At 31.6% G+C, this 27,578-nt stretch overlaps 4 protein-coding genes across 8 annotated transcripts; 3 read left to right on the top strand and 1 right to left on the bottom strand.

The window, feature by feature from the left end:
- Nucleotides 1-4,173: 4,173 nt before the first annotated feature.
- On the bottom strand, nucleotides 4,174-5,880 carry LOC105771391 (ethylene-responsive transcription factor WIN1). 5 transcript variants are annotated; one of them, XM_012592840.2, is made up of 3 exons: nucleotides 5,768-5,880; nucleotides 4,977-5,086; nucleotides 4,174-4,895 (listed from the first exon to the last, which is right to left on the bottom strand). In XM_012592840.2, the coding sequence occupies exons 2-3, from the start codon at nucleotides 5,054-5,056 to the stop codon at nucleotides 4,373-4,375; spliced, it is 603 nt and encodes a 200-aa protein (XP_012448294.1). In that variant the 5' UTR covers nucleotides 5,057-5,086; nucleotides 5,768-5,880; the 3' UTR covers nucleotides 4,174-4,372. The 5 variants fall into 5 exon arrangements, with proteins under 5 accessions (XP_012448294.1, XP_012448292.1, XP_012448293.1 ...); XM_012592838.2 differs by lacking the exon at nucleotides 5,768-5,880 and adding an exon at nucleotides 5,605-5,724; XM_012592839.2 differs by lacking the exon at nucleotides 5,768-5,880 and adding an exon at nucleotides 5,571-5,714.
- A 1,965-nt stretch (nucleotides 5,881-7,845) lies between these two features.
- On the top strand, nucleotides 7,846-10,732 carry LOC105770426 (TBC domain-containing protein C1952.17c). The gene is made up of 9 exons (XM_012591623.2): nucleotides 7,846-8,325; nucleotides 8,424-8,516; nucleotides 8,900-9,004; nucleotides 9,152-9,307; nucleotides 9,401-9,499; nucleotides 9,659-9,787; nucleotides 9,944-10,123; nucleotides 10,268-10,384; nucleotides 10,475-10,732. Exons 1-9 carry the CDS (start codon nucleotides 7,975-7,977, stop codon nucleotides 10,652-10,654), a joined length of 1,410 nt encoding a protein of 469 aa, XP_012447077.1. The 5' UTR covers nucleotides 7,846-7,974; the 3' UTR covers nucleotides 10,655-10,732.
- A 3,048-nt stretch (nucleotides 10,733-13,780) lies between these two features.
- Nucleotides 13,781-14,816, top strand: LOC105768684 (uncharacterized). The gene is made up of 2 exons (XM_012588773.2): nucleotides 13,781-14,240; nucleotides 14,334-14,816. Exons 1-2 carry the CDS (start codon nucleotides 14,084-14,086, stop codon nucleotides 14,591-14,593), a joined length of 417 nt encoding a protein of 138 aa, XP_012444227.1. The 5' UTR covers nucleotides 13,781-14,083; the 3' UTR covers nucleotides 14,594-14,816.
- Nucleotides 14,817-22,542: 7,726 nt separating this feature from the next.
- Nucleotides 22,543-25,418, top strand: LOC105768683 (uncharacterized). Its single transcript, XM_012588771.2, has 5 exons — nucleotides 22,543-22,987; nucleotides 24,414-24,670; nucleotides 24,823-24,913; nucleotides 25,001-25,067; nucleotides 25,160-25,418. Exons 1-5 carry the CDS (start codon nucleotides 22,929-22,931, stop codon nucleotides 25,211-25,213), a joined length of 528 nt encoding a protein of 175 aa, XP_012444225.1. The 5' UTR covers nucleotides 22,543-22,928; the 3' UTR covers nucleotides 25,214-25,418.
- The last annotated feature ends 2,160 nt before the right edge of the window (nucleotides 25,419-27,578 follow it).

The following is a 27,578-nucleotide window of genomic DNA, read 5'->3' as shown; positions in this document are numbered from 1 at the left end:
CAAACCCTAATTTAGATTACCCGTCCAGGCTAAATCTATTTTACACATATTCTTCGGGAGGGCTATATTAGGATACGATCACCCATCCGGCCTAGATCCTTTTTACCGTCAATTCTTCACCTATTCTTCACCTATTCAATTTGGTCTCAATTCATCCATTTTTCTTAATTTCTAGATCATTCCACCCTTAAAATATTTACACTATTGGTACTTTAAATTTTTCATATTTACATTTTAACCCCTCAAATTTTGAGTATTTACTATTGAGCAACAAAACTTTTCTCACTTTTATGATTTAGTCCTTTCTTAAATTAATATACGATAATATATTTCCAAGTGTTGACATAACTCAAAATTTCCCTTATTGTTACTTTATTTTCTTATTTTACTATATCAAGGATACTATCTTACTTTCTTACTGTAGAAATTTTCGGGGTATTACAGCTCGTGAGAGCCATGTATCGGGTTGCTCAATAGAGCTAATATCGAGATGCTCATGAGAGCTAATAATGGGAATCTCTTGCGAGTTGTGGTATGTCCGCAACACATGCAGGACCACAACCAATTCGGGAGCCCTGTATCCATCGAATTTCATTTATTCAAACGGGACTTAATACTTGTCGGTCATCGTCGAATATGTGATTAATTCCATATACATGGCACTTATACATTTCAAATACATAACATTCAATTTAAATCATATAAATATACAATTTAGTTACACGAACTTACCTCGACAATTATACGTTGATTTGTTGTCTACTAATCTGATACTTTTTCTTTTCCTTGATTTAACTCCGTATTTGATCCATTCGGATCTATATAAATGAATTTAACATCAATTTAATACAATTCATATTCAATTCAGTCCAATACACATCTTTGGTAAAATTACATTTTGCCCCTATACTTTTGATTAATTATGTTTTCGTCCCTAGGCTCGAAAAGTGAAATTCATACTATTTAATCCTTATTCCAAGCCTAGCCAATTTCCATATATCACAATAGAAACCCATGAATTTCATAAAGATTTAGAATTTTCATGAATTCATCATCTTTTCAATTTAGTCCCTAAATCATGATTTCATCAAAATTCTTTAACAAAATACATTTAAATACCCATCAACATCTCAAATTCATCATTTAATAACTAAAATAATATAAAATCATCAATGGTAACTTCCAAAATTTTCAATAAAATAAAAAAGTAAGATTTTCAATAAAATAAAAACTAAGGTAAGATTTAGTTGGACCTAATTGTAACAATCTGAAAAACATAAAAAATATAAGAAACGGGTAAGAATTGAACTCACATGAAGCAAAAATATGAAAACCAGCTTAAACTCTCTTCTAAGTCTGTTTATGAACCAAAATTGATGATGAAAACGTCTAGAATCCTTTAATTTCAATTTGTTTTAGTTTAATTTCAACTTATTTACAATTTTGCCATTAATTTGGTTTTATTTTTATTATTTTCCTATGTTATGCCGCCTCATCCTTTTACTTTAGACATATTTATGCCTTAAGCCTTCCCATATTTATTAGTTAAGCTATTTAGTCACTTAATTATCATAATTAGTAAGTTTAGCAATTTTTTTTAAATTTAGTTCTTTTTAACAAATTAGACATGTAATTGGTAAAATTTCTTAACGAAATTTTCATACGACATTCCTATCATACCATAGATCATAAAATAATATTAAAATGAATTTTCTTCCTATCTCGGGTTTGTGGTCCGGAAATCACTATTCCGATTTCACTGAAAATAGGCTGTTATAAAGTTACAATTTGATCACTAAAATTTACAAATTTATTTTTTTGATCACTCGACTATTAGGTGACACTTTTTAATTGGTATAATAATAATTTTAATTTTCAATTTTATACTTCCTGTCAATTTGATCTAGTTATAATATATAAAATGATAAAATATCATTCTTTTCTAAAACTTTTAGAAAATTCTAAAAATTAAAATAAAAGTAAATGAATTTTTCAAAAATAAATAAAGTGAGAGAAAATGAGGAAAATTATTTTAAACCTCCAAATTTTCTCTATATCTTCTATATAAAAATATTAAATACCCATTCTTTAAAAAACATAAAAAATAAAAATATTAAGGAAAATTATTGGTTCTCTATTTTTATTATCTATTTTGTTCCTTGACATGGCCTTTTCGATATAAGAAAAAAATTGAATATAATTTTTTTTACAATTTGGGTTTTGAAAATAAATTAAATGAATTGGAAATGTGATTTGAGTATGAAAAAGAAAATTTTATGGTATATTTCGTATTTTTATTTGCTAAAAATGGCATTAAAGTCAAGTTCATAAGTTTTGTAATATCAGTTTTGAATGTTGTTCAATGGCATTAAAAAAAACTAATTTTCCAATGTAAAAGTTGTGATTTGTTTTGTCCTTCAATCTTTTTTATTTAACTTTCATTCCTTCAAATCTTTACTTGCTGAAATATCATCTTCATTTACTAACTTCTTTATTTAGCCGACGAATGAAATGACGGTGGCCAATTTTTCTTTTTGATGTATCAATAAATATAATGGAATAGAAAATTTGATCAAATGGATGATTTTATTTGCTCGGTTCTGTTCATCCGGTTTAAAAGGTTCAATTTAATTTGAATTAGTTAAGATAAATTTATTTTTATTTTGATAGTAAAATATTTATTAAAAATATATTTTTAAAAAATTTTAATAGTAAAATGAGTTTTTTGAATGAGACAGGTCAGTCCAAAAATGAGTTTGAGTATGAATTTTTTTGGAATCGAGCTTCAATCCGGCCCATGTGTGTTGGATTTTAGAAAATAAATATTATTTTTATTTTAAAAAATATTAAAGAAAAGATATTGATTGAAAATTTTAAATTTATTTTTTAAAATATAAAAATGTAAAAATTTTTAAAAATAATTCATCGGTTTCATATTTTAATTTTTTAAATAAATTTTTAGTTTCATTTATAAAAAATATTTAAAAAGAATTATTCTAGTTTAATAAATATATAAATATATATATATATGTGTATAACTTGGGTTGGCAGCACTTATCACTTTTATACGGGGTGAAATCAAAGGTACAGGAATTGGGTGATGGATGTGGCCTATGGGATGGACCATTGAAAATGAAGCCCTAAACATATACCCCCCATCTCTCTCCATATTCAATTAAACAACATAGCATTTAAAACAAACCCAACTACCTTCACTTATCTCATTGTGAATTTAATCGAAAACTTTTTATTTTTTGAAAATATTATTTTTTTATTGTAGATTTTGAATATTGGAAGGAGTTAGCGACCCAACTCGTCTGCATTTTAAGTGCCTCAAACTGTGGCATTGAAGTGAAGTGATGATATTGTCATGTATTGCTACCAAGATTATAGCTTTAATAAGCTTCGTATGAAGCTTTCTTCACATAAGATCATATAATTTTTAGGCTTTTAGATTAATCCCTACACACACACATATATATATTATATAAGGATAATTTCAAAAAGAAGAAGAAGAAGTAAGACCGATTGTTAGGAATGAAAAAATATTAAATTGCCTAACAGGGTATCAGCAGGTATATAATGCTTTATTATAATTACAATGTGAATGAGACAAAATTATGTAAATTAAAATTTTATATAAAAGCGAAATAGAACTTAATATTTAAAATTATAATAATTTTATTGATGTTTATAATAATGTAAATTATATAAAATTTTAATAATTTCTTAATTAAATTGGTGTTCAATTAAATCGTGGCACCAAATTAATAAAAAAATTGATACAAAATTTAAAACTGTTCTCTTAAATAGAAAAGTAAATATAACTTAGTAAATGATGGATAAGTAGATTAAGACATCCAAGCTTTAATTAAGGGAGACGATTACAATCTAATTAAAGAAGCTTGCCTTGCTTTTGCTTGTCAATCAAACATCATTTTCTTTGAAAAGAAATCCCACGATCATAATAAACATCATGAAAATTAGAACACATCCATAAGCTTTTTTAAACCGCAAATTTCTACACATAATTAAAATAAAAAGTTAAGCATTTTGTTGCCCTAAAAAGCAATAAAATCTTAAAAACAAAACAAAAAGCAAAGGTGTGAATAGATGGAGTGTCAAGATTCAAAAAGACAAAAAGATTAAAGTATGGTGGAGAGAGTAAGCATATGAGAAATAGTGTAATCATATGATTATGTTATTTCCGTCTCTTGTAAACATAACTGACACCTTCTCTATTCTGTAAACCTATAATTATAATCTATCACATACTTGAAATTCTTTTATGTATAAATTCACCCATGAATGGCATGATATTTTGTATCCTATAAACACATGGACTTCTTAACTCATTTAAGAAAATTAAGGACTAAACAAACAAGTTACCCTCCTCTTCTGCCACACCAAATGAAGAAGAACAGTTCCTATGAAGCAGCTCTTCTATCATTTGTAGTGCAATTCTCTCCTCTTCATCCATCTCTCCTCTCACTTCGCTACTAGCCGAGGGTCCCTGGGTATTGGAACCCTTGGCGGAAGCTTGAGCATTCCCTTTTCCGAACTGGACAGTCATTACCCAATTGGAATCCGAGGTCTTCCCTGCTCGCTTTTGCCACACCCCGATGTGGGAATTCTCGGTGTCAAGCCTTAGACAAGTCATGGAAGGAGACGGTGCCTTGCTGCATTTTCTAAGCTTCGCATGGAGAAGTTCAGATAGTTCGTTTGGAGGTGATGATGAATGGGAACTTTCATTGCCTTCCGGGTCTCCATTTGCTGTTTGTGATAGGGGGAAGTTGGTTTTTGCATTCCTCCCACTCATTAAGATCGCTGCTTGGTCATAAGCTCGGGCTGCTTCTTCAGCTGTTTCGAATGTGCCAAGCCATACCCTTCTCTTTCTGCAACAAAATATATATACCATAAAAGATACAAGAAAATCGATGTTGAATACACTGAGAAAAAGCTTGAAGCTTACTTACAGTAACGGATGGCGAATTTCAGATACCCAGGAACCCCAGTGTCGTTGCCTGACACCTCTAAACTTCTTTGATTGCACCATAATTTGGAGACAGAAAGCAGGTATTTGAATCTGAAACAGGTACGGGAAAAAAAGGAGGTTCAGAGAAGAAGATGAATCAAGTACATAAGAACTGATGAGAGAATGAGGGATATATAGTATATATGGAGAAGCTTTTTTTTACTGAAAAGATGAATTGTCGGCCAAGTAAAAGGCTTGTACCATGTAGCTGGCAATTAGCATCGTCACCTAAACCTTTGTTTTAAAACCTTAAAGAACCTATCAAACGACTCCGTTTGCTTTCCCATGCAATATGTAGTTTAAAGAAAATAATGACGGGACAACCTTTTTTTCATCGGCAAATACTCAATCTATGATTACTCTTTTAAAACCATTAAAAATATTAATGCAGAATAATGATTAAAGAAAAGGTAATTATATCTAGTAAACTAATGCTTTGGGCAATCTATCTTGGGAGTTTATGAACTTCACATGGCATAACTATTAATGTAGGCCCAATGATCATGAAATCAAAGAGTTCCAAAGGAACCAATACACAGTGTGTCGGCATCTATTGCTGGGAAAAATACCGACTGATCAGCTTTCATTTGTTCGGACAAGGATTCTTAGTGCAAAACTCAAAAAAGGACCCTCCCCCCGGCCCCCCAATTTTTTTTTCTTTTGCAAATCTATATATGAGATGATTTGATGTAATAAATATCTCTTTTTGATGATCAGAAACTGATTACTCACCACGCTCTCACCAAATTCTGTGTTATCTGCTTAGAATTTGGCGAGTCTTACTCTTTATATAGAATTTGAACTGATCTCTATATTATAATTAATGCTATTATTAGCAGCTTATCCATATAGCTAAGACCATACATATATATAAGCTAAGAAAACTAAATTTTCGGCTCAAAGAGCTATTGATAACAGAGGTACTGATCTTAAGTGGAAGTGCTTAGATTAGATATATGTAAGCAGCTAACTGAAGTCTCTTAAACCAACTCCCAGAGTAGATGCTTACCTCCTCCTAGTGACAGCTTTTAAAACTTCAATAATCTTTTTGTAGTAGAAGAAATGGAGCTTAAATGGCCTATGTTGAAGAAGTCTAATGTGGTCACCTTTTGACGTATATGAGTTTTCACGATTGTAACGAATGCATGTCGTGGCTGAATCTCAATCACTAACACCCAAATACAAAGAGTTAATTAGGTCGGAGATTATCAATCAATTTTTTTTTCCTGAGCTTCCCTTTTCACCAGTACAAGGCCATTAAAAGAAAATTTGACTTACCATCTATTTTAATATTATTTTTATAATAAAACAATAATCTTATATGGAACATCACAAGAAAAATTGTAGCCTAGAAAGAAATCAATCCTCACTTCACACTAAATTTTAGTGTTTTGTAATTGGATTCACGAGTTAATGTTAAATTAACTCTGTCACATTAAATTAATATAAAGAAAAAAGTATAAATAAAGATATTACGAAATAGTTAATACAAATTGACATCTGAACAGAAAATAAATGAAGAAGATGAAGTATAGGATTTTAGTCTTTCCTTTCATATTGTAACATGAAACACCCAGCGGCTACATTAGAAAGCAGTATCAGCTTATTATTACACTAATGGTGATGAGACAGGTGTGCGAGAAGCAACGAAAACTGGGCTCCTTCCTCCCAGTTACAATATTGATGATGAGGAAAATAATATTGGACCACCATTACAGGTAGATGGTGAAATGTCAAAGATTAGAGCAAAGGCATCAACTTCAGCCCAGCCCCTCAGGCCTAGGAACTGAAACAGCTCCGTAGATAAAATCGTAAGTTGTTTAATTATCCCATGTGCAGCCTGTGGTCCTTTATTTTCTTCCCCGGTTGGTGCCTTTTGGGTTACCAAATCATTTTTTGTCATCGAGCCATTGACTAGCTACAGCTAAGCATTTGCTTCGGTACTAAGGCTGTCGTGAGTTGTACAGTGTGATTCAAGGGGATGCAAGTTTTTGTGTCATAAACTTTACTGTTGCATTCATGGCGCATTTTGACCTTTCTGGCAGCAATGGCGAAAGAGATGTTAAAGGGTGTTTGTTCCATAAAGAGGTCATTTAAGAATGAAACGTAACGAGTGCATTAATGTGATATAAAGTTTTCAAGGACCATAAAAACTAAAGATGCAGCTGAGGGGTACCTTTCTTTCCGGCTGTGCAAAGTTGAATTTTACTGTACAAGATTTTATATTTTCAATTTTAATCGAAGCAGCAAATGGTTCTTTATTATTTCCTTCAACTCGTCGGAAAAATTAAAGTTTGTTATGTCAGTTAATTCATTATAAATACATTATCAATCCCAAAACATTTTCAAATATTTAAAAAAAATAAATATTATACAATTTTATTGGTCCAATTTGGTGTAATATGTTAATCGAAAATAAACAAGTAGCCAAAATTAAATATAAATTTAAATATTTTTCTGGTAATAAAAATTAAATATTTTAGTTAACTCAATCATTTTAGTATTTTTTTAAATATAACCACAAGTCTTTTATAAGTTTTGGTTCAACTTTCACTTTTTCTAACTATTTGTTGGTGTTTTTAATTTTATAATAATTGTTTTTTATTTGTGCAATTTTCAAATTGTTTTAGTAATAATTATTTTTCCAAAAAATTGTTTATTATCTAATTTTTTATGGACCCTTTGTTTTTTGTTCATCCACTGTGCCACAGGGCTAGTTAACATAGTACACGTGAGAACTTTGTATTGGTGCAAAAGACGGTATGGACCCACCTAACATTCAAACCGTTTATAACTACCAGTCTTCTTCATGGAGCCAAGGGAACGGTTCTGAGTCATGAAACCTACTCTGCAATCTCTCAAACAAGACTTTCCATGGAACCAAATCGCATCCCAACTCTCGCCTGACTCAGTCCCAAATCACCCACTACCACATCACCATGCTCAAAGGCAAAAAGCTCAAGCTTCCCGATCGACTCGGCAGTTTAGTCGCCGGATTCGAAGACAAGGATGAAGATAGCGGAGGATCCGGCTCGGTTTGCGAGTTGGGTGAAGAGCTCGAGATTCTTCAACCAACCGGATTCAGGTCCGATCGTGAAAGTGAAACTGATGATGATCATGATCATAATGAAGTTCAAGAAGAGGAGCCGATGGTGAAGAGGAAGATGAAAGCGGATGCAGAATTGGAACATAACGGGCGTCAACCGAGGCACGAAAAAGACGGGTCGAGTCACATTTCGGTTATCAAAACTATTGAAGCTGATGAGAAAAGGTCTGATATTGAGTACGAGGTCAGAGATTTGTTGTATTTCATTTTCTTTTTAACATTAAATTATAGATCCTTTTCTTCATAATGTTGATCATTCATTATTATTGTGGTACAATTCAGATTTCTCAGAAGGAGATAAATTTGGAAAAACTCCAAAGAATTGCTAGCACTGGGATTCCCGAAGGAGGAAATTTGCGTGCAACTGTTTGGAAAGTAATTTTTCTTAAAATCATTCTAATTAATAAATTTCTTCATTTGGTTGCAAGCATTATCAGTTTTTTGCCCACGTTAGCTAGATTATTGAATATTATGTAGCCTTGATATAGATGTAGTGCCGAACAGGAGTAATTTAAAGAAATGAAGAGTCGGGTAACAAAGATTCTACATAATTTAAAACTTAAACAGTTGGGAAAATAATGAACTATGAAGATAAGCAATGTTGTTTGGTTGGCCTGAATCATCCCCTTCTCTAACAATGTGATTACCAAAAACCCTAATGCTGCTCGGCTACATTGGCTAGCCGAAGGCCGCCAGAGTTTTGATATTCATACCAGAATCTAACTTGTTATTTGTCTTTGAATGTTAAATTCTTGCAGCTGATACTGGGTTACTTACCTCCATCTCGGGACTTATGGGAAAAAGAGCTGAGTGAAAATCGGAAAAAATATGCTAAGTTGAAAGAAGAGCTTCTTTTGACTCCTGTAAGAAACTATTTATGATGCAGCATTTGCTTAGTCAATAGATTTTGTTTAATGTAGTTGGAGAATACCTTACATGTTAATAGAAATGCCGTTTAGGTAGGTAGTATATTAGAAGTTTTATTCCACTAATCTTAGTATGGAATCTAGTCAGAACTTGCAAGGATGAAAGAAGAAGCATTTCAGTCTAATGAGCATAATAATGCTCATAGTGATACTGCTGGACCACTTATACGGCACGAAATTTCTCATGAAGATCACCCTTTGAGCCTTGGTAAGGCTAGTGTTTGGCATCAATACTTTGAGGTAAATCTCGGTTCAATAGGTATCAACCATTGATGGATTCTTTTTTTATGTTATAATTTTGCAAATGTTTATAATGGATACATTGGTTTCCAGCATACGGAAATCGCAGAACAGATCGACCGTGATTTGCAACGCACACATCCTGAAATGAAATTCTTCTCAGGAGAATCATCATTCGGCAGGAAACACAGGGTACATGGCTTTTTCTTCTTACCTCCATGGTGTATTTTCTAGTCAAACACACTCTGTTCTATCAGCGCTCCAAATTGCAAATAGATGATCAAGCATCCATGTTAGCACCTCTTGTGGTTTGAATACTCACTCCATGCTGGGATGTGCTTTTGTTTATAGGAATCAATGAGGAATGTTCTTCTCCTATTTTCGAAACTCAATCCCGCCATCCGTTATGTCCAAGGCATGAATGAGGTCTTGGCACCATTATACTATGTATTTAGCACTGATACAGATGAGAAGAATGCAGTAAGAACCATGTTTTATTCTCTTTTTCCTTGTGAACCATTTTGTTATATGATCCTTGGTCATTTATGGCAACAAATTCTGTTGTTGTAAGCAAGTCATTGAGACGTAAGAGCTTGGTTTGGTATTATATATTCATTTAATTCCATTATTATGCAGTCGAATGCAGAAGCAGACAGCTTTTCATGTTTTGTCCTACTCTTGAGTGACTCGGTGGATCATTTCTGTCAACAATTAGATAATAGTTCTGTGGGCATCCTTTCTACTCTTTCTCGCTTGTCAGACTTACTGAAAGCCAATGATGAGGAACTATGGCGACATCTTGAATTCACTTCTAAGGCAAGTTTTAAACAAAGTATATAAGGTGTTTATTAAACCCTTTTATTCATTTTGATTTCTGCTAAGGTATCATCAAACTGTATCAACTATGAAACTAGCCTTCTGCATACTCCTCTTTTTTATACCATGTATTTTAATGAACAGGTTAAGCCTCAATACTACGGATTCCGGTGGATAACTTTACTACTTACTCAAGAATTCAATCTCCAATCTATCTTAAGAATCTGGGATTCTCTTATAAGTAGTCCTTTCGGCATCCAGGTCTCTCTATCTCTAATAGTATAGTCCTTTCTACTTTCTGTAAATTTAAATGAAGGCATAATTGTTGATAGCAAACTGTTCCTTGTGCAGGAAATGCTTCTACGTGTATGCTGTGCCATGTTGTTGTGTGTGAAAAGCAGGCTATTGAGTGGTGATTTTGCAGCTAACTTAAAGCTATTACAACACTACCCTGAAATCAATATAGAGCACCTTCTGCAAGTAGCCCAGGATCTTACTCCAGACACCTCTTACTATCGTATGTCTTCGTAAATTCATACCTCATCCACTTTTGTAGACAAAAACGTATCTCTTTGACACGGTTTGCAATATTACTGTGATTCCCTCTAACTTCCTCTCTTGTCTTGTTATGGAAAATGAATTAAAATGTTATTGATCAAAAAAACAAATGATGCAGCCCTTAAACTGGTGATCTCATCCGGCCAAGAATTTCCCTGAGGTTTAAGCCCCATATCCTATGGATCCATTGGATTGGATGGTCTATTTTACATCCTTATAGATAGTCATATGATTGGATTAGCAAGGCCTTAATTACAAATCCATGCAATACTACTAATTTGGTACTCTCTCCAAACCAAAAGCTAAATCTTTTCCTTTTTTATTAGCTTCCCCATTTTCAAAGACCAAAATAATATTTGCAGGGACAACTTCTTGTTTGGTAAACATCCAAACTTATCTCAACTTCTACATGTGTAGAGTAAGTACAATATATTTTAAAATATGCGCTTGGATGATCTTCTATCATACCATCCAAAAAACCAATAATTTGAAGTTTTAATTTCCAATGGCAAAATGCCAAAAATCAGAATCTGCCAACCCATTACTCCAAATCTGTTGACTTACCAAGTCCTATGATAACTGGAAACTTCCAGGAAGCTCCATTTTCTCATTATATTATTATTACTGCTTCAGCATATTTACTTGTAAAACCAAAGTTTCGCCATAATGGACTTCTTTGTTTATGGCTTTATGGGGTAGTTATCTGTAGCAAACAATTTGCAGAAAACTACACCAAGTGGACTCCATCAGTCTACTGAAACTGGTTTTGCTTTAGTAAAATCTTGACCTTTTCAATTTTCATCCATTTCAATCTAAAAATATTAACTACTTTGGAAAAACAAAGAGTCCTATCTTCTTCAATCTTTTCTTACTTTAGGTCATATCCGCCCACGATTTTCTGACATACTTATTCATTAGTCTTTAAATAATAGAAATGTGTACTCACATTTGCCACATCAAGCTATTAACGTGTGGCTACAAATTAAGTTTAAGAAAGTTTTGCCCTACAACTATCTTTCTGGACTTTAAATGTAAGTGGGTGTGTGCGAGGAAATTTGTTGAGATTACCATTTTAAAAAACGAATTTTTCCTGGGCTTAAATGATTTGATTTGATGTAAATCAAGGGATACTTTCAATGCCGAGTCGAATAGAAAGCTGTGAAAGGACTTCCCTTATCCGATTTCAATCGCTTAGCTTGTTACGTTTGCCCAGAGAAACGCAAAAAGAAAAATCTGTCTAAATCAAAATTATTCTAAGAATTCACATCTCACCCACTTTTACTATGCTACTTTATCCGTTATTTTGTTGGTTGTCTAACTCAGATTAAATCAATCTATTCAAATGATTAAATTAAAAATTAATCCTCAAAATTTGGACTACATAAAATCCAAAATAATTACCATTTCAATTTGTTAAAAACTTGATAAAGACTCTAAGTAAATTGAAAAAGAAACCCAAAAAGTTTTGATTTTATCATTATGTTTGTTTGTTTTTCTAATTTTTAATGCTTTATAATCTTTTTGAATATTTTTAATAAGTATTAATTTATCCATTTTAATTTTTAAAATTAGTTGAATTAATTTATTTGACTTCCTATCTAATTCTTAAATATTGATTTTTATTTTTAATAAGCTAATTCGATAAAAATACCATAGAAGCTCCTATATTAAGTCTTGGACTATATTTTGTCCCTCTACTAAAAAAAAGAGGCCAATTAATTCATATAAGTTATTTATTTCTATTAAAATTTTATTTTTTTACTGTTAAAAATTGACATAATTAATAGAATAATAAGATAGTAATGTTTGACATGCCACGTGTATCTTATGCTTAAAATTTAAAAGTAAAATAGATAAATTTTTAACAAAAAATTAATTTAATCTTTAATTTAATATATAAGAATTGAATTATCTATTTTAAAGAAAAAAACTGGAGTACAATAACTTGCTTTCGTGGTATTACAGCTAATTCCTAACAACTTAAGATTTGAATGTTTATATTTAATGAAGGAGATATGTAATTAGTATTACTAGGGCTTGTAAGTGTTGATACACGGCCCTTCATTGATTATCTGAGAGATTGAAGGTCATGTCTAATCAGAAAGATTTAACAAATGAGGACGTGTTTATCTTCAATTTGTTAAACAAATTAGTAGAAACAGCCATATTTGTCTGCAAACCTGAACCGCAAGCGGACATTAATGATTGAAGACAAGCATGTGCCAATGAAGCCCTAAAACAGCAGCTTTTTTTCATTTTTAATGTCTGGCAATTACCAAAGCAATTATCCCATTGGTGACACAGTCGTTTTCCAATCTTCAACCAGAGATCTAAGCTGAGCATCTTAAAAACTCCACTGTCCAATATTTTGGCATGCCACAGTCTGACACATCATGGATGACACCATGCAACCATTCTTCAACCCTAAATTAACTTATAAAACTATTCAGCTGTTCAACTTCTCCATACGCTCCCTTCATTTTATTTTCCAGTGCGTGATATTCACTCTCCAGTTTTAGTGAAACAATTTTGTGTGGAGTTTGTTAGAGTTTCCAAGACAAAAGTTATAGCACATATGTTTTGTCGATCTTCTAACATTACACAGATCATTGTCGGTTTCTTACAAGTCTCTATCCTCTTGTTTTTTTGCCTCCTGTTTTTGGTCATTTCCTTAATTAGCCTGATCTTTCTCATGAGATTCTAACTTTCTGTTGAAAAATATACATATATTAGAAAATTTTCCCCATTGCACAAGAAAAAAAAAATGCCAACACATTGTCTCATTTTTCTTGCAATATGGAAAAAAATCAAGAAAGGCAATTTTGAAAAAAAAAAAAAAACACTAAAGCATTGAAAGCGCCGTTAACATTCTTATCCAAAGTCTCTGGAAACTAGTCAATTACAATGAGCTGAAAGGCCAAAAACAAATTAAAAACTAAAAATGGACGGTGCAGATCACGCGCTGCCAATTTTGGTGTTGGAAAAATAAAAGAATTGGCCATCAAATATGAATAGACGTCAGCAGCAAAGGTATTGCCGTCGGGCTTTGCCGTGTAGTGCACGAGCAGCAGTTAAGAGATCCCAATCCCACAATCCCTTCTCTAAAAGCCAACAACACCACTCATCACCCATTCCTTTGGCTTTTTCAGCCTTTCATTACATTTCTTAGGTTTTTTTTTTTTATATTTAAAGGAAAAAAAATTAAACCCACCAATCAAGTCTTCTCTTCCTTTCTAGATATATAAATTATTGCCCCATTTGATCCAATATTTTTTATTCATCATTCACACTAGTTTATGTTATGATTTATGAACCATCATCATTCTATTTATCTCTCTGTAAACACCAGAAAACTGCCCCCCCCCCCCAGTCTCTCTTCCCCATCATTCCTTTTCACCCATTATGGCTTCAATATTGAGTTCACAAGGAGTGGTCTTAGCAACAGCTATGGCAGTTTCTGGTACTGTAATCCTCCTTGCTTTCCGTCTTCAGAAATCTTACCTTTTGGATCAAATCTCACAGCCTTCTCAACAAGCTCTCCGTTCCTGCATATCTTCTGGTAACAGTTGCATGCATATGTTTCAAAATGGGGTGTCCGTGTTCCTTACTGCTTTTAACAATTGTTTTCTTTGATTTTTTTGTTTTTTTAAAGAGGGGAAGAAGAGGGAGGAAAAAAAGAAGAAAAAAGTGCACTTTGCTGAAGATGTGGTTGATCCAAGAAAGGATGGAGAAGAATTCAGAAAACAGCTGAAAAATCGTGTTAGAATCAACAATTCAGCAGCTTTGAATTCATCGACTAAATTCAAGAAATTTGGTGGAGGTAAAGATAGAGGAATGCCTGCTAATAGAGTTGCTTTATACACTGGAATTCTCAGGGATCGTGGTGTTCAACGATTAGCTTACTCCTGCTAATTTTTTTTAAAGTACCAAAAAAAAAAAAGAATACAGATTTTGGTCTTTAATTATTGTACAATCAAATTTGAAATTTGTGTTTTTCTTTTTCACTACAGTTTGTGTCTGTAGTTTGTAATTTTGTAAATACCAAAGCTTTTCTTCTTCATCTTAGTTGTTTGTAGGAAGTTTTTAACTGATGGTCAGTAAGTCAATCAAATGTTTGGATGTTAATTATGTTTAATTTTTTGGGGCCAGAGATGTTAATTATGTTGACTAATGGGTTTTCTTTTTTTTAACTCAAAAAGAGCTGTCAAGGTTCAATTCAGTAATTAATAATATGTTAGTATTTTATTTAAATTAAAGTCTTCCTTTACCATTAGAAGAAGTTAATTCGCATGGACAAGTCATCTAAATTTTAAACGTAGTCGAGGGATATAGCTTGATCACAATTAACATCTGTCCTCTGAATTCAGATGAATAGTTAAGGTAAAAATGGATGGACTAAACAAATTTACTAACCTCACAACACACAAATATTCATGTACCCGAATGTTTTGGAATTTTGTAGCTTACGTCACGTCTTGAATAGTGGCATAATTTTCAATTTCATACTCTATACTTGGGATTTTATTATTAGGAAACATATTTCGATTTTATCTTTGTCAGAGTTATTTTTAATGGCTCACAATACATTTTATCCAAAAGAAAAATTGTAAAATGAACACCTAAATTTTTAATATTATTTGTAATACATCTTAACATCATGTGAGAATTCCTAAAATTTAAAAAAAAATTGAAACTGTTTGTTGAGGTGCTTTGAGAGTATTCGGCCTCTTTAAAATAGGAAATTTTTATTTATATTTTTGTAATTTATAAAATTTTAAATTAATAATGATAATATTACATTTTGACTTCTTGAAAATAATAATAATTTAATTTAATTCTTTTAAATTTTTAAAAATATATAGTATTAAAATAGTGAAATTATCACAAGCTGGCAAAACTTAGCATAGGGTCACATGATGATGTTGTATGTATATGTTATGTCTTTGTTTACATTATTAAGCGTAGAGTTTCAGCCATGTACTTAAACAACTTTTGCATGACAAATGATGTGTGTTCATGTTTGTATTGACTAAACTACCTTCTTTTTTTTTCTTAGTTGATTCCATGACGGAAGGACCTTTTCACACTTACGAATGGACGGGTTAGATTTACGATAACAGTATAGATTCCTCAAATTTTGATTCAACCAGATAAGATTTTTTATTATTAATATTTACATTTTTTATTAATTAAAATGGATATTTCAAATATTTTATAAAGAGTTTTTTCATTTTAATTTATAATTTTAGCATAGTTATAATGTTTAATTTAGTACTTAGACTAAATAACATTATGTAATCTAATGAATATTTGATACGTGTACTTTGACGAAAATCATAACTACTTAGTTGGGACACACAAAATTAAGGTGACAAATTGAATATTAAAGATAAATTTAAGTATTTTATTGGGACAAAGAAAATTTAGTATAAATTATGAAAACATTAAAATAAACATTAAAGCTAATTTAGGTATCAAATAAGAAGAAATATATATATATATATGCCAAATTAACATTAAGATCAAATTTAAGTCTTTTATAAATAATAAAATGTAATTTGAATCAGACTTTTAAGTCATTCAATCTTTAAGCTGATACAACTATTCTTAAACTTGATTTATACTATTTTACATTCATTAAATATTATATATTTTTTTATATATCTTTATGTAAAATTATGTTTGGCCCCCAAAAAATAAAAATCTAAAACTATGGGAATTATCAGAGAAACTTGGAAGGAAAGCCTCAAAAAAGAAGGCATGTGCCAACTGAAAATATAGTTGGAAAAAAGTTGCTGTGAGTTTGGAACACAATCGTTTCTTCTCATCACCCCCACCTTGTCTTTTTTTTTTTTTTTGAATTCGTACTTGTGGGGAGCCTCTTTGTGCAAATCTCAAATTTCTCCCCAATTTTAAGTTATTTCAAATTCCCCCTTTTTTTTTCTGAACAATTGAATATTTTTCTTAAATAATCATGTAATATGTACTAATTATCATGCAACCTAGGCAGCCATGGTTCGAAAAAACAATTGGAGTAGGTTTTCCAATGTTTGATGACCCAATAATCAAGCATTAATTTATTTATTATTTATCCCTGCAGTATCTTGTCTTGTCCCCAACATGTTTGAGCGCTGATTGGACAAGCCATGTGAAACCATTTTCTTGCAACGACCCAATCACATTTCTCCACACAGAGAGATATCATATCAAGGACATTTATTGTTATTGTTATTTCTATTTCTATTTTTTTTCGTTTTCTCTAAAATTACAAATTATATACAACTTGGTGTGCAGGCATTTCTCTTCCTCTTTCCGAGAGTGATGACTGATTCACGATATGCCTTTGATGTACTTTTTAAAAAGATAAATGATTGTTTATGAATTTAATAAGCTATGATTTAATCTTTATTTTTTAATTTGATATAATTTTTAGTTTTTATGTTTTTTAAAATTTAAGGGTTCATTTGTTTGCCAGTAAAATAATTTATGGAAAATGTTTTACTTTTCTGTAAAGTAAAATGATTTACTGGAAAATATTTTCTGGTGTTTTGATGAATCTGTGTAAAATATTTTCTACTGTTTGGCAGATTTCCTAAAAATACTTTTTGAAAAAGTTGTTTTTACCTATATTAATATATATTAATAATTTTTTATATTTGAAATTGTTTTTACATATATTGCAATGATTTATTTATAATAATACTCAATTTCCATTACCCACATATAGAAATCTCTATGCTTGTATTGTGGAAACCTTTCCAACCAGTTAACCAGAAAAACATATGCATCTTCATCTGTAAATTGAGCAAGGGAACATAAGAACCAAGTCCCTCAAAAACTTAGGCAAAACTAACTACATCTATGTGACTCGGTCTGAATATGCATTAACAAACAGACCAAAGATCTGAATCTGCCAAAATATCCGAATTTAGCAAGTCAAAAAATTGTAAAAAGTAAAGTAGCTAATCAATTCGTATATCAGAATCTGTCATCCCCAAAAACAAAATGGATTCAAAAAAAGGATTCAATATCCTATCAACAAAAGTAAAGCGGATTCAAATATTACTCAGAGTCCAAAATTTAATACCAACAACTTGAATAACACAAGCCATTTTACAACTTCATTACAACTTCAAAATTTCGCAGAAATGTATAAATGGCATGACTGCATCAAGAAAATCAAAATTTATCACTAAAAAGAAGAGATGGGGGAATCTTTGACTCTTGAGGCTCCTTGCAAATTACTTTCTGCAAAATAAACACACATTCCAAAAGGATTTTTAAATTATAGTAATCAAGATAAAAAGATCATAACATAAACATCTAGAATATACAAAATGAATATTAAAAAGAAAACAAAATAGTACAAGAACTACTGAGAAGATCATAGCAATACTAATTTAACATAAATAACTTGATATAATAATAAGTAGCTTACTTTACAAAGACCATAACCAATCTGCATCAATGATACTCTCAATCTCCTCCTCGGTCCATTCTTCACCCTTACCGATTCGCACACAAAGTAACAATTTCAGATACAAGAGGTTGAAAAGTTCAAAGGCTACACAATTTAACAAGCTGTAAGGACTTGCAAGAATAAATACGTCACTAATAGACCGACAAACATAAGGTAGTTGAAAAGAGTTGAAAACATTTGTAACAACAGAGATAAGGTTCAATATCATACCATGCTCGATAAGTCTTTGCTTTACTTGGTTCTTGGCTTCATCAAGTAGATCAACTAAATGAACTACTTGATTGTTACGGGTTCAAAACGCTTGCCATCTTCTCCAAGAACAAGTCAAAACCAACATGGCTAGCTTTGGGATAACTATCACCTTGAGGAAGCCACCCCGCACGTTTGGCGACTGAAAAATAACCAAAATAGTTTCAGAATATACAGCAAAAGACTAGATGTCAAAAGTCGGAATAACTCTTTAATATATGTATGTTTTAATATATGTAAACTGACCATAACATCGTTCGACTAAATAATTAATATATGGAGCTAGCCTTATTGATACTAACCTCTTAGCAATGAAGCAAAGCAACATCTTGTAACACGATTCAAGTAAGCAACAACAAATTGGGGTTTGAACTAATAAAAAACAGAGCAGCTTTAAATTAAAGACAACCACAATATGGAAAGCATCAAATTTTTTAAAGGAGATGGAAACAAAAATTGAAGGCACCACAATGGCTTTCAAGGAGCATGGCAGCGGCTTTAAGAACGGCAAGTAGTTTATGTTTGGATGGATTGGTACGATAAATATGGATGAAATTGAAGTAAAATGGAGCAAATTCGAGGGATGATTGGCACTTAACAGCAGTGAATTGGAATGGAATTAGTGGCAATTTCATCGAGAAACTGTGGCCTCCTTTGTAAAAAAAAAAAAAACTATGACCAGGGTTAACATTAGGGATTTTGGAACTGACGAGACATGAAGAAGTTGAAGTCATGGTGTTGGAATTGAAGTTGTCTCAACCAATTGCAAACAACTGTTTGTTGACATATATTGGAAGATAGAAGGGGATACCAAAAAGAACTGTAAAAATTCCCAATTGCAAGCTACCAGAAGGGGAAGACAGAAGGGGATACTTACAAAATCGACGATGGGCCAACTTTGAGACGTTTAGATCCTGCAAATTCGTGAGGGGAAGATAGATTGAAGAAGGAGAAGGTCGGAAGGAGGGAGGGATTTTCCGGAAAATGTCTTACGGAATTGAAATTGGTAAGACATTTTCCCTGAATTGAGGCCATTTTACCCGTGTTTTGGAAAACATTTTCCAAGTGTAAAATGTTTTCAGGCTCCCAAACACTGTAAAATTAGGAAAACATTTTCCGGAAAATGTTTTCCAGCAAACAAACACACCCTAAAATTTCACTCGCGACTTGAATACTAATTGCTAAATTCATTAATTAAAGTATAATTTTTTTGTGAATATTGTATAAAAATAATAATCTAACATATCATTATACATGTGATAAAAATGGTGTCGCATAATATTTCGGAAAAAAAAAATTAAATAAACAAAATTTATAGATATCATTTTTATGTGGATAGAATTTTAAATTTTAAAAATATAAAAATTAAAAATAATGAAATTAGAAAATTTTTCATCCTGACCCCCAGATTATGAGCTAATTAAGTGACCAAAAAATGTCGAAAAAAAGATGGGGTAAAAGATACATTTGAATTCAGCTTTATAGGAGATGGATAATTGAAAGCTGACTTCTAAGCACCTTACGCTTACAAGTTGGCTAAGACTCAAACTTGAAAGAAACTAAAGTGGATAAAAAGTTACCAACTCTTTTCCCTTTATTTTTTACCGTTTAATGTGTGATATTTCTTAGTGTAGCATGCATAATCAGAATTAATTTACACTATAATTGTTTTGCTAAATATCTCATTTACACATACCATTATGATGTCAAGTCCATCTTTCAAGTCAAAATATAGCATTCCGTTCAAAAGATTTTACCCATTCTATTTGAGATTAATATTAAATTTTGACATCTACATTAAGGAAATGTAAATATAATTTGGTAGGTCTAAGGTTTGAATATTTGGGGAATTAGGAGTTGCCACACTAAGGCAGTGGAATATGACACATCCCCATTCAAAAAAGAAAAATGCTTCAATCAAAGGTCACCACATCACTAAAAAGGCACATGACATAACCAAATCTCAATGCTATAAAAGATGCCGATTTAGATGCTTCCCCGGATCCCTTTGCCCCCTCAATTACCTCACTAGTTAACCTTTATTATTATTATTATTTAATTTTTGTAATTTTAAATAAAAAAAGAGGCAATGCCTTGGGGGATCTTTTTTACATTCTTTTAATAAAGTGGTCCAATAGGGTCCCACTTACCCATTAAGTCAGAAAAAATAAAGGGCCAATGCTTTTTGCTTAAGTTAAGCTCCTCAACCAACTTACATAATATTAATTAAGATAAAGTTACCCAATAATTTGATCAAAATCCCATTTCCCATATGACCTCATTAATTCTCCTTCCACTTTTTATGTTTGTATATTATTGAGAGACAAAAAAGAAAAAGGGGCATTTGGGTTCTTTACGAAATGGGCTAAATTAAAAGTAACTAATTACTTTGAGGAATTTAGGTGGGTGAGGTAAGCTGATGAGTGTGCCTTTGGCTTTGCCCTATATAATAACAATGGCGAGGCAGGATAAGGATCACCGCCATTATTTACTAAATATAAGATTAATATAATGGGTTTTAGGCTATTTGATTAAGTGGTAATGACGTAGAGTTGATGTTGCCATTCATTTCTCAAGTGTTTGCATCCATTTTGATTAACCATATTTAATCCACAATTCGGTTTGAATTTTGGTCTCTTTATTTAAAATATAAATAAATTAATTACGGTAGGTTAGATCAAAGAGTAAATTGGTCATTCATTTAAAAATTTTAATTATTTTTATGGTTTAAAATTGGTTTAGTACAGCAGCATGAGCTACACGTGATTGTTTGGTTATTTTGTTACTTACATTGTTTTTAACTATGCAAATGAATGGAATTTTAACAAAATAAACTAATTTACCGTTTCTTAAATAGAGAAAAGTAAAATACAATCTAACTTCCGATAAAGAGATCTCTATGATACTTTTACTAAATTTCATCCTTGATTTTAAAAACTTTATAATTTGGAATTTAAATTTCACTACTTTTGTAATTATAAATTTCACCTTATGTAGTGCTTATAATAATTTATTTCCTATAATTGTAACTTAAAAATAATTATTTTAGCCGTTGATAAAAGTGAAACTCATTTAATTAATTAGTTTGCCAACAAAATCAAATTTGGAATCTGTACTTTAAAGCAGTACATTTATGAGTTGATTATGCCAACTTCGGATTAAACAAACAGACATTCCTTTTTAAGTGGGTGCAACGTTGCATCATTGTATGCATATGAACACATTTTAAATGGATATAAGAACAATTTAATTATAATTCATATGAATCATAGATAAACATTGAATGAACATATATATATATATATATATATTAGAAAACACAAACCATGATCATAATTGTATACTCATGCTTGAATTAAAAAAACCTACAATATATTAGTTTATTTAAATGAATGGATTGCTTTTGCATTGGGTTATTTTATTTGATTGTTGTTAATAAGTTTGATTTTTATTTTGAGAATAAGAAAGATCAAGTATTGTTTTATTATTATTATTATAATTTTTTTTATAATCGGGGAGGAGTTTGGGATTGAACCCAAATTCTCGTATCAGAAAGGTATGGGGCTTTATTAAGATAAGATGTGTAAAACAAAGACCAATAACCCAGATAAACTAAATAGACCCATAATGATAAGCCCAGTAACAATATCCATATTTCTTCTAACTAATTAGGATTAGGTGTACAATTAAATGAAGAAAAAAACAAGACGGGCTGATGCGGGTCAGGCTTGTTGAAATTGGATAATTTACAGGAATTAATTTTTGGGCAAAAAGTTTAAAAGAAAAAAATTTTCAAATGTTTATAACATAATTGGCGCCACTTTGGGGGCAATATTAAACATTTTAAAATGATTTACCCAATGTTTTAGGGCTTTTATATTGATAACAACTTCTTTTAGGAAATAAAACGTTTCAAATTATTTATAATTTTTAAATAAGAAAATAATAATTAACTTCGTTTCCAATTATATATTTGTTTTATGGAAGTTATTCATAATTTAGATTTGGCGAAATTATTTAATCCGATATTTCAAAAAACGGTACATCCATCATTAATCAAAAACCCTAAAGCGCGTGCATTTCACACCCCTTCAAATAGCTCTTATTCTGATTAGATAAGAGTAGTTAAAAAACAGCTCCTCCACCCCACACCCGTAACCCAGGAAAATGAAATCATAGCATAAATTATACTTTCTCAAGCTTTTCACTAATTATGATTTTCTTCTTTTAAACTGCCCAATCAAATTGCAGCAACAACCGCCATTATCCCTTTTTTTTTCCTTTCCTTTCTATCAAAGTATCTTTCTCACCCACTATCCCCAATATTAGGATAACAGATATTGATAATATCAAGTACCCAATAATTTATTTCCAGATTCCTCAGTTTCTGTTTCAGCTGGGTTTTCAGTTTTCTTTTTTCTTTTTCGGGTTATTGTTGTATTTTTGGTGGCTGTGAGGTACACTGATGATCGGTGTTGTTTGGTAGTTTCGCCCGGGAAAAAAGAAAAAGAAAAAGAAATGGTCACTGTTCATCGTATGATCACTACTTGGGTAACTGACCTTCTTGATTGCATGTGGTAATTTTTTTTCCCTCAATGATTTCATGGTTTATTTTCTTTTTGGATTTCTTTTTACTTATTTTTGTAGTTTCTTGCGATACTTAAGGCGCGTTTTAAGTCACAGTTTACCTGATTTAGTGCTGGCCTTTGGATTTGAGAATACGTATAGGCTGAGAAAACGAGATTAATATTTGCAACTATATTGTTGGGCTAAAGAGTACCAATTTAATAGAATATGAGTTAAAAGGGAGGCCTTTGTTAGGAATTAGGACCAAAACGCAGTTTTTTTTTCAATAAATCACCAAACAAAAACGTTGAAGTGGAACTGGAAGTCCCAATCTTTAAAGACAAGGAACCACATTTTTTTTCTTTTCTTGGTGGGGGTGAGTAGCATCATGTTAGTACGAATTAGATACAATGGCATAGCTGTTTATGCACAATATGTTGCAACTGTAAATTGTTTGATGGGATAGGACAAAATCCTGAGTTAATAAACATGTGATAGGAGGTGGAGAACAAGGGGGTTTTGTGAAACTTAATTTGCTTATATGATTTAACTTGGTTTCAATGCAACTTTAGTACCATGAGAAGATGGCAATACTAGTAATATCATGGAGGGAAATGTCGAAAATGGACAAAATCTCTACAGGTTGAGTTATTGTTACTGTATCTCATACTAGCTCACAAGAAATTTGTTTCTAGTTGGTCATTCTAGGAATCCTTGAAAGGGTATAATTTCTTTGACCAAATGAAACTTCCTATAAAATATGCATGGTCTTTTCAGATTTGTGTGTATGGCCGGATTAAGGTGCTTATGTATGTCAAGGAATTAATCTGTAATTGGGGAAGAAGGTATCTATTTGTCTATACTAGAAAGGAAAAGATTTCTCCAAGTGGAATATGCACATACTCTGAACATAGTTGCAAATTTGCAGAATAATCTGTTGACAATGTCATGCCTCCTTCCCAGTGTAGCAGCTGAGAAACCAACAATAATACTACTTTTTAGGGACTTTTTTAGCTTTCAATTTGGTAATATGTTTTTCTTTCCTTTTATTAGCTAATCTTAGGACTTCCTTAATGTCATTGGTGCAAATCAGACCTGTAAATACTAGCCTAGCTGCTCAAGCTATCTAACAGACGCAGAGTGTTTTTCTTTTATTGCCTTTTCAATTATATGATATCGTTCCACTCGGAGATATAGTTGGCAAATTACTGCAGGACTTAACAGTTGATACAGTGTGGCTGTGTAACTAGTGAATTTCAGTGATATTTTCCTATTTCTGAAAGTTGAAAAAAGCAAAGGGAAAATGTAGCTTTCTACCAAATTTACTTTTGTTTAAAATGGTAAAACCCTTTTGCTACGGGCTCAGTTCTGCAGTTGCTGCTTGCTAGATGTTTTATATATCTGTGTCTGGTTTTAACCTGGTTTTCAACAGAGCAGTGGTTGTTTCGGATGCTGCACTAAACCCACACCGATTATTGCTGTGGATGAGCCAACAAAAGGATTGAGAATTCGAGGGCGTAGAGTGAGGAAGCCTAGCATTTCTGATGATTTTTGGAGCAGCAGCACGTATGAATTGGAAAACAGTGCCCTCCAATCTCAAAGGAGCTTGTCATCAATTAGTGCATCAAACCCAACTCTAAGCCAATGCAGTAGCAGCAGTGGCATTGTCAACCCATCTGATTTTGTAAATCAGGGCAAGTTTTGTTTATTATATAATATATATATATTTCTAAGTCGACAGAATATATGAGTAAAGGATAGATCATTGAAATTTGATTCATGATGTTATTGTCAACTTTGAGATTCTCAAAATTAAAACGTACAATTATATTTGTGTTCATTGTAGGTCTTATTGTCTGGAATCAGGCCAGACTCCAATGGATTGGAAGTAATAGGCCCAGGAACCATACTCGACAAAGTCGACAGCCCAGATTAAGGTGTGTCACTCTTCATCTTGAGATTCTGTGTTTGTAGTTTGTATTAATCCTACTTATCTTAATTTCCCTGATGTTACATTGTTACAGTTCGAATGCATCTTATGAAAGTTTACTTGGGACCAGGAATCCATTCCCACGACCAATTCTTCTTTCCGTAAGTCTACGCTTCGTGTAACCGGCTTTTATGTAAAGCTTTTCTTGGCCTGCACTAATTTTTCTGTCTTCTAACAATGACTTAATTTGCAGGAAATGGTTGATTTTCTGGTGGAAGTATGGGAAGAAGAGGGATTGTATGCTTGAAGTTAATATCAAAAAAAGGAAAAAACGATTTCAGTCATTTAATTAGTAAAAACTGTCCATCTTTGTGATTTTGACCATTTAGGGAAAGCTGTATATAGCTATGGGGAAAATGAAGCAAAAAAAGGGAAAAGAGATCAAAAACAGAAGTTCCTATTTCAATTTGTATAATTTCATAGTATCCACAGTCTACACTCTTTTGTTCCAATGCTTTTCTCCTTCCCTGTTCTTCATTTTCATTATGCCATGTTAGATAAACTGGTATAGTAACTTTCTGCTCTCATTTCGTTCTATTGCCATTCTTTTTCGAGGCTTGCGAAAGCTGGGAAATGGTATCACACTACTTTAAACATGAATAACATTACGTTTTCAATTTACGTGTCGTTTTAAATTTTAAAATTTAACCGATACTTTCAGCACAACATCCTGTCTGTGTGCCGACTGCCGATGCGTCAAATCTCGACGACGGCTAAGCCATCTTACCAATGCAGAGATACAGCTTCGCTCAATGAATGTTTGATAAAAAAACAAAGACAATGATCTAGCAAGGATTAATTGAATCTTAGAGAAATAATCAACTTTATGATCTCATTCACATGAAAGCTCCCTTTTTTTTTTTTCTTTTCCTTTCTCTATCCTTGTTTCTTGACCCATTGCTTTTGGCTTATTACACAACGCAGTATGTGCAAACATATTCTATTTAAAAACATTAAGACAAATTAAGAGTTACAACAAACATTACAAAAAAAGAATACTTATTTTGAAACTTTTAAACTTAAAAATCCAATCTTCTAACAACTTGTTGATTCATGCATATGATATTCTTCCCCATTTGGCAACTAACCTTCAGCCTCTCCTTTGTGTAATAAAAAAATAAAGCAAATTGGATGTTGAAACTTGGGCTGAATTCCTGGTACCAAACCAAACGCATACCTTTTCCTAGTTTCCTCCCAATTCCCAATATTTACGTCTTCTCCCGTTAAAGACAAGGAATTTTAATAAACCCAATTTGTCTAATCCCCTGGTATTGCCTCAACTTTATATATATATATATATATATATATATGTAAAAGAAGGGTTTGCTTATTCGTCATTTATAAACATTTTTTAAGAATGATTTCATTTATTATTTCAAAAAAGATTATTGCATTTAACATTTCATTAGTTATATCCTATATAAAAATTGCAATTGGGGTTTGCACTTGCTCCATGTAGACATAAAATCCTGGTTGGAATTTGGATTAACTATGAGCTACCTCCATGATTGATCCACTTGGAAAAAAAATCAAATGGCATTGCATGTTTGGGTCTGACACTGAGATATCATATATAAGTATTAGAGATACGCCAGATTACCAAGTACCAGCAACTTGCTATGCTGTCAAAATCAAAATCATGCTTTCCTTCTGAAACAACATGATGAACTTGAACTGGAAAACTGGAAAGTGCAGCTAATGCAATAATTCTTTCTTCTTCTTTTTTTCTATTTATATAATTTTAAAAAAATAAAATGGTTGAATAGAGAATGACAAAAGAAGTAGTGCATAAAGATGGATGGGGGCACTTGCACAAGTTGAATGACTTGTTTAAAAGACTTCACTTTCCAAATTTCTTATCTTTGCCAAATTGTCATATTTACCAAACTGCAATGAAAATGATGTTGTTCAAGGCAATCAAAACTCTCTTTCCATCACGTATTCAAAGTGAAGCACAAATTTGAGGTTGTAAAATTTAAGAGATAGGATTCAATTATTCAACCTTGCTTTTTTCTTTCTCCTTTTATTACAATATAAAATTCTCACAATTTTATCTCCAGTCACATTTATTTTTATTTTTTCGATTTTAATTTCAGCCCCCGACTAGGTATGGGACCAAGATACAATCCCATATGCCAACCAACAACTTACATTCAATGCATATTTTTCTTTACTTCAAGGCAACGAATTACACCATAAAAATCTAATGCATGCATCTCCTCCACCCCATCTTCAAGTTGAGTTTGTCAAATTTGAAATTCATGATATCTTTTGCTGTATTTTTTTTCATTTTAAATAAGCATTTAAAACAAATAAAAGAGAGGAATGAAATTAAAATTATGAGTGGAAAAGGACAATTATGAATTACCCCATGCCTATGGATATCATCATATTTTCCCCACCTAAAATACTATCTATTTGTGATGGTTAAAATATCTCTATAGTCTCTATATTTTTCAAAAATTAGAATTTAATCTCTTTATTTTTATATTTCAAAATTCAAGTTTAATTATTAACACTGTTAATTTTTTTAGTTAAATTTATTGTTACGATATTTTGAAATAAAAGAACTACTCACTTGGTAGCTATGTACTTATCCCGAATTTAACAAA

Source organism: Gossypium raimondii, chromosome 5 (assembly GCF_025698545.1).
Source record: "Gossypium raimondii isolate GPD5lz chromosome 5, ASM2569854v1, whole genome shotgun sequence".
Taxonomy (NCBI): domain Eukaryota; kingdom Viridiplantae; phylum Streptophyta; class Magnoliopsida; order Malvales; family Malvaceae; genus Gossypium; species Gossypium raimondii.
The sequence above is the reverse complement of the archived record's forward strand: the minus strand, read 5'-3'. Positions and strand labels throughout refer to the sequence as shown.

Coding starts and splice junctions, on each gene's coding strand:
- LOC105771391 (XM_052630870.1), bottom strand. CDS start 5,585: ATGCCGACACACTGTGTATTGGTTCCTTTGGAACTCTTTGATTTCATG. Junction 5,087..5,516: donor TCATTGGGCCTACATTAATA/GTTATGCCATGT, acceptor TACCTGTTTCAG/ATTCAAATACCTGCTTTCTG. Junction 4,896..4,976: donor GAAATTCGCCATCCGTTACT/GTAAGTAAGCTT, acceptor ATTTTGTTGCAG/AAAGAGAAGGGTATGGCTTG.
- LOC105770426 (XM_012591623.2), top strand. CDS start 7,975: ATGCTCAAAGGCAAAAAGCTCAAGCTTCCCGATCGACTCGGCAGTTTA. Junction 8,517..8,899: donor TGCGTGCAACTGTTTGGAAA/GTAATTTTTCTT, acceptor AAATTCTTGCAG/CTGATACTGGGTTACTTACC. Junction 10,124..10,267: donor ATCTTGAATTCACTTCTAAG/GCAAGTTTTAAA, acceptor TTTAATGAACAG/GTTAAGCCTCAATACTACGG.
- LOC105768684 (XM_012588773.2), top strand. CDS start 14,084: ATGGCTTCAATATTGAGTTCACAAGGAGTGGTCTTAGCAACAGCTATG. Junction 14,241..14,333: donor CCGTTCCTGCATATCTTCTG/GTAACAGTTGCA, acceptor GTTTTTTTAAAG/AGGGGAAGAAGAGGGAGGAA.
- LOC105768683 (XM_012588771.2), top strand. CDS start 22,929: ATGGTCACTGTTCATCGTATGATCACTACTTGGGTAACTGACCTTCTT. Junction 24,671..24,822: donor ATCTGATTTTGTAAATCAGG/GCAAGTTTTGTT, acceptor TGTTCATTGTAG/GTCTTATTGTCTGGAATCAG. Junction 24,914..25,000: donor AGTCGACAGCCCAGATTAAG/GTGTGTCACTCT, acceptor ACATTGTTACAG/TTCGAATGCATCTTATGAAA.